General features: G+C 48.5%; 1 protein-coding gene across 1 annotated transcript in view; it reads left to right on the forward strand.

Annotated features, from left to right (window-relative positions):
• Pla2g6 (phospholipase A2 group VI) overlaps positions 1–5,760 on the forward strand; it is a 56,302-nt gene that overhangs the window by 5,519 nt on the left and 45,023 nt on the right. The window contains exon 2 of the mRNA XM_026782685.1: positions 3,550–3,798. Within this exon, the coding sequence (XP_026638486.1) occupies positions 3,590–3,798 (209 nt within the window). The 5' untranslated portion in view covers positions 3,550–3,589. The remainder of the gene's footprint in view (positions 1–3,549; positions 3,799–5,760) is intronic.

A 5,760-nucleotide genomic window follows, 5' to 3' on the forward strand; every position in this document is an offset into this window, starting at 1 on the left:
AGGGAGGGAGGGAAGGAGGAAGGAAGGAAGGAAGGAAGGAAGGAAGGAAGGAAGGAAGGAAGGAAGGAAGGAAGGAAGGAAAAGAAAGCAGAAAAGAAAGTTGAATCGAATCGAGCAGTACTTCGTGCAGGGGTGAGAAGCTTGCTTTGGAGTCTCTCACAGGGAGTCTCTCGCAGCTGTCATGCCTCACCCTGTCAGCTGTGTGACTTCGGGCATGTCACTTAACCTTTCTGTTACTTGGTGTCCTCCCATGTAAAGTGAGGATAATGGCACTGGGGATGGCTGTGCAGAAGGGATGGGAGCCAGAGGATAACTTAAATCAGTTCTCTCCTTTCACCTGTGAGTCTGAAGGATCAACCTAGGTTGTCAGGCCTGGCTGTAAGTTCCTTAATGTGCCAAGCCACCTTGTCACCATGGTAGTCTTACTTTTAATCATAACTTTATGTTGTCTGTCCAGATTCATTTATTCTCTATTTTGTGATCTTTGATTTTTTTTTAAGAGTCTCTCTTTGTAGCCCTGACTATTCTGGAACTCACAGTGTAGACCAGGCTAGCCTTGAACTCAGAGATCCATCTGCTTTTGCCTCCAGAGTGCTGAGATTAAAGACCTGTGCCTCTACACTCTGTAGGTGGAGTTTTCTTGTGCTGGCAGCTGCTCCCACCTAATCACTCAGAAACTTATGCTCAGTCAATAGCTCAGGCTTTTTACTAGCTAACTCTTACATTTAAATTAACCCACATTTCTTATCTATGCTTTGCCATGTAGCTCAATACCTTTTCTCAGTACGACATGCCCATCTTGCTTCTTTCTGCGTCTGCTGACAACCCTGACTTTACCCTTCTTCCTCCCAGCAGTCTCGGTTTGGCTCTCTCGCCTAACCTTGTCCCCTTCTCTATTAAACCAACCACAGCAACATATATTCACAGAGTGTAAGGGAATATTTCACAATACCTTTGATCTATGTTCTATTTCTTTCTTTTTTTTTTTCGAGACAGTGTTTCTCTGTGGCTTTGGAGCGTTGTTGTTCTATTTCTTGACCCAATAGCCATTGTTCAATTTTTTATTTGAATTTAGTCCTACATGTAAGTGAGATCATGTGAAATTTTTCTTAGAGTCTTATTTTATTGAGCCTTGTGTCTTACTGTTTTTTAAGGTTTATTGATTTTTATTTTGTGTTACGTACTTATTTTGTCTGCATGTATGTCTGTGCACCACGTGAATACCTGGCATCTGTGGAGGCAGAAGAGGGTGCCAGATCCCCTGGAACTGGAGTTTCAGATGGTTGTGAGCTGCCATGTGGGTTCTGGGAACTGGAAGAGCAGCCAGTGCTCCTAACCTCTGAACCACTTCTCCAGCCCTGCATACTTTGATTTGTCAAGACAGGATCTTACCATATACTCAAAACTGGCCTGGAATGTGCTACATTCCCAGGCTGACCACCTGCATTTGCCTCCTGAGTGCTGGGATATCAAGTGTGGGCCACCAAACGTGACTGCCCCTGTGTTCAAGGAGAGGACCACGGCTGTGTTCTTCCCACCACGTCTCGCTATTGTCATAGAAGCTGCAGTTGTATTTGCTAAGATTTAGTTTCCTTATCTGTAAAATGGGGGTGGGGTGACATTAGAGATGGCATTAGAACAGCACTGTCTTCCAGGTGCCGGGCTAGCCCCGACTTCACCACGTGGGCCTGGATGCCCCTGAACTCCACCCCTGGAGTGGTACTCGGGATTATGGGTGTGCACGAGCATGCCCAGTTTATGCAGTGCTAGGGTTTGCAGACTCTGGGCTTTGTCTTTAGTGTATGCCAGACAAGCACACTCCCAGCAGCGCCAGTTCTTGATGCCATTATTAGCACCAGGGCCACCTGGACACAAGCACCGCAGTGCCAGAACTGTCTGAGAAGGAAGCAGGCTGCTAGGTGACTAACAGGTGATGTGTCTGTAGTGTGGAAGTCATGGAAAGGGCTTGTGTGTGCACCTGGGGGAGGGACACCAGCATGGTTTGCCTTCACCATGCATCTGGAAGAGCATAACGTTTACAACTAATGAATATCTTATTTCTGGAATTCTCCATGAATGCTTTCAGACTGCAGCTGCTGAATCTGGAAAGGGAAGCTCTGAGGTGGCGTCATGGCTGACCCAGCTCTGTTCTTAGCTCACTCTGTAGGCCACTTGATTTGTCTCCATCCCATCTCTAAGGCTAGTCCTCTTTTTCTACCTTGGACCAGAGCAGAACAAGGCTGAGAACTGGTCTCCACGCAGGTGCCACCTCCCTCAGGACATCCCTACTGTGGTGCTCTGTCTGTGCTGTCTGGCCTACTCTTCAGCAGGTGGCATGTTGACTCCGAGTTAGGGGTTGGCCTCTGGGGAAGGTAGTGTGCTTTCTGGGAGCCTAGGAAAACACATCTCTAACTCTGGGACTGGGGGTGCAGCCTGATGAATGTGGGGCTCTGGGTTCCATCTTTAGTGTACGTGGCACACAAATCCAAGACTCCAATCTAAACTGGGAGACAACTTTTGTAGCAGAAACTCTGACTGAATTTGTAGGGTTTTTTTTTGTTGTTGTTGTTTGTTTGTTTTAATCTCAGCTAAGGAGGTAGCTCAGTCGTTCTAGTGTGAGGACCTGAGTTCATCCCCAGCCTACATCTGAAAAAGCTGGGCAGTTGCATGGTGGTGGCCATGCCTTTAATCCCAGCAATTGGAAGACAGATGAGGCCAGCCTGATCTACAAAGTGAGTTCCAGGACAGCCAGAACTGTTACACAAAGAAACCCTGTCTCAAAAAAAAAATCAAAAACAAAAACAAACAAACAAAGCTGGGCACAGTCACCTGCACTTGGGATCATGATGCTGGAGAGACAGACAGGAGGTGCTGGCTCTCACTTGCTATCCCATCTGACTTTCTTGGCGAGTTCCAGGTCAGTGAGAGAGACCCTGTCTCAAAAACAAGGTGGGAAGCACCTGAAAGTTGGCCCTGGTTCCACAAGCACGCGCAGACATTGGCACACATCTCTATGTTCACAAATCTCCAAACACACACTTGGAGTGTCTGAGCCTGAGTTCACTTTCATCCCAAGGACCCGTCTCCGTGACTGCTTTCAGAGCTCTGTGAGAAACCACCAGTGATAGGGTGCAGAGACAGTCACTCCCTGCCCCCTTCCTAGTGGTGTGGTGCAGTCTAGTGTGTCGTAGTGAAGGGCCCTTGGCTTTGCTTGTGGAATCGGCATGTGCTATCTGCAGAACGTCATCTTTAACTTGGAGGTGAGAAGCTGTTCACTTGCCCAGGCCTTGCCTCAGACAGCACATCCACGCCCGCTGTCCTTACTGTCCGCAACAGTCCTCTGTCAGAGTGGTCCCTGGCCTGGCCTGGGACTCTAGAACTTTCCATCAGACCTGCTGTTCCCCTCAGGGCCATTTCTTTCCTTTTCAGGTTCCTGCAGGTCCAGAATTAGGGCCCAGAGCTGTGGGGATGAAGGAGTGCCCGGCAGGACACCTGTAGGTGGGCATGAGAGACTTTGTCCAACTAACCAGAGACCTTATGTTCTTCCAGAGTGAGCGGGCAGGCTGGGCCCCCACCTGCCCCACGGAGGATGCAGTTCTTCGGACGCCTTGTCAATACCCTCAGTAGTGTCACCAACTTGTTCTCAAACCCATTCCGGGTGAAGGAGGTGTCGGTGGCCGACTACGCCTCCAGTGAACGGGTTCGAGAGGAAGGGCAGCTGATCCTGTTCCAGAATGCTTCCAGTCGTACCTGGGACTGCATCCTGATCAACCCTAGGAACCCACAGAATGGCTTCCGGTAGGTGACGGGCAGTGGGAATGCACCCCTCCTTTCATTCCCTCCCTCTTCGGCTTTTGGGGTTCATGTGGATAGGGCTTCTTTGGAGCTCTGCCTGAAAGTTATAGTACTGGAGGGAAGGGCCGGGAAGAGAAAATAATGGATCAGTTCCCGAGTCCTCACTCCTGTAGATGGCGAGGAGGAAGGATGGGGAAGCTGAGAGGGACCCGCTGGGGTGGCCTTCAGCTGGATCTTGGTTTGGACAGCTAGTGTGTAAGGGCTGGCACTAGGCCTGCTGGGACTTCTTGAGCCTAGAAAGCTAGGGCTAGGATGCCTGGGCAAGGCAGGGTGGGAAAAGGGGAGAGTCCACAGCTCCAAGCCTCCATTTCAGGGTCTGATGGAGCTGGGCTGCCTGATGTCCAGGTGGGTTTATACCAACGCTGTTTCTGCTTGCTCTTCTGTCTGGCTCTCCCATCATCCACCTGTTCACAGGAGTCCTGTGAGATGACACACATGGTCTGTGTCTTTAAGGAACCTGCAGACTGGTGAAGGAAGCCACAAGTACACAGGTCTGCTAACACCTTGTAAGGAGTAGTGTGACAGAAGTAGAGCCCAGGTAACCATAGAGACACAGGAAGCAGAGCTGCTATGGAAGAGGGATTGCTTTGTTCCAGAGGAGAAGGAAGAAGGCTGTTCCAGGCCTTCAGAGGCAGGGAGGGCTCATGTAGAGGACCTGAGCTTGGTTCTCAGTACCTGGGTCAGGCAGCTCACAACTCTAACTCCAGCTCCAGGCATATGGTGCCCTCTACTGGCCTCTGAAGGCATCTGCATTCCTGCATATACACATACCTACATATACATAAGCAATTTAAAAAATGTGAACTACAGCAGACATCTAGAAGAGTATCTTTCACTCAGAGATTCATCACAAATACCTCTGTACTGCTCCATGCTGAGAAACAGAAAACACTGTTTCCCAAGGCCCCATTCACCAAAGAATGGCAACCAACTTTTCTGCTCATTGCTTTTGTATTTTTCACTCGTTTTCTTTTCTTTCTTTTCTTTTTTTAAAGGTTTATTTATTAATTATGTATACAGTGTTCTGCCTGCATACCAGAAGGGGGCACCATATCTCTTGATGGATGGTTGTGAGCCACCAAATGGTTTCTGGGAATTGAACTCAGGACCTCTGGAAGAGCAACCAGTGCTCTTAACCTCTGAGCCATCTCTCCAGCCTCTCTTTTCCTTTTCTTAAGACATAGTCTCATTAAGTATCCCTGCTGTCCTGGAACTCGCTACATAGACCAGGCTGGCCTTGAACTCACAGAGATCTGCCTGCCTCTGCTCCTGAGTGCTGGGATTAAAGGCGTGCGCCACCATCGCCTCGCTCACCATTCACTTCTTAACCACACATTTCTCAAAATGCAGCCATTATCAAGCAGCGTGTGACCGCACATCACTATTTATTGTGCAGTTGATGGAGATGTAGGGTCTTTCTTGCTTTTGCTGTGTGCATACCTTCCTGTTTGTCATGTCCCCAGGAGTGCTAGTGGGCCCGAGGCAGTGACAACCTGGGTAGGTAATGATCGTGTATTTTTCTAGTGACTGTGAATGCGATATCTTGATACTGTTTGTCCTGAGACTTGCTATTGTCAGTGCAAACACCTCCATTCATTCCTTTGAGTGACTACTAGCGTGTTATTGTAATTTTATTGTTTACTTAGTTACAAGTGGACTAGAGCCCATTTCAGCAGTGCTGAACCATTTGGAGCATCTTCAGTGATGTACCTGCTTAGCTCTCAGCCATTAAAATAGTTGCCTTTTAAAAATATTATTACTAGCCAGGCATGATGGTGCACACCTTTAATCCCAGCACTCAGGAGGCAGAGATAGACAGATCTCTGAGTTTGAGACCAGCCTGGTCTACAGAGCAAGTTCTCTAATGGCAGGGCTATACAAAGAAAGCTTATCTTGAAAAAAAAA

Source organism: Microtus ochrogaster, chromosome 15 (assembly GCF_000317375.1).
Source record: "Microtus ochrogaster isolate Prairie Vole_2 chromosome 15, MicOch1.0, whole genome shotgun sequence".
Lineage (NCBI taxonomy): Eukaryota > Metazoa > Chordata > Mammalia > Rodentia > Cricetidae > Microtus > Microtus ochrogaster.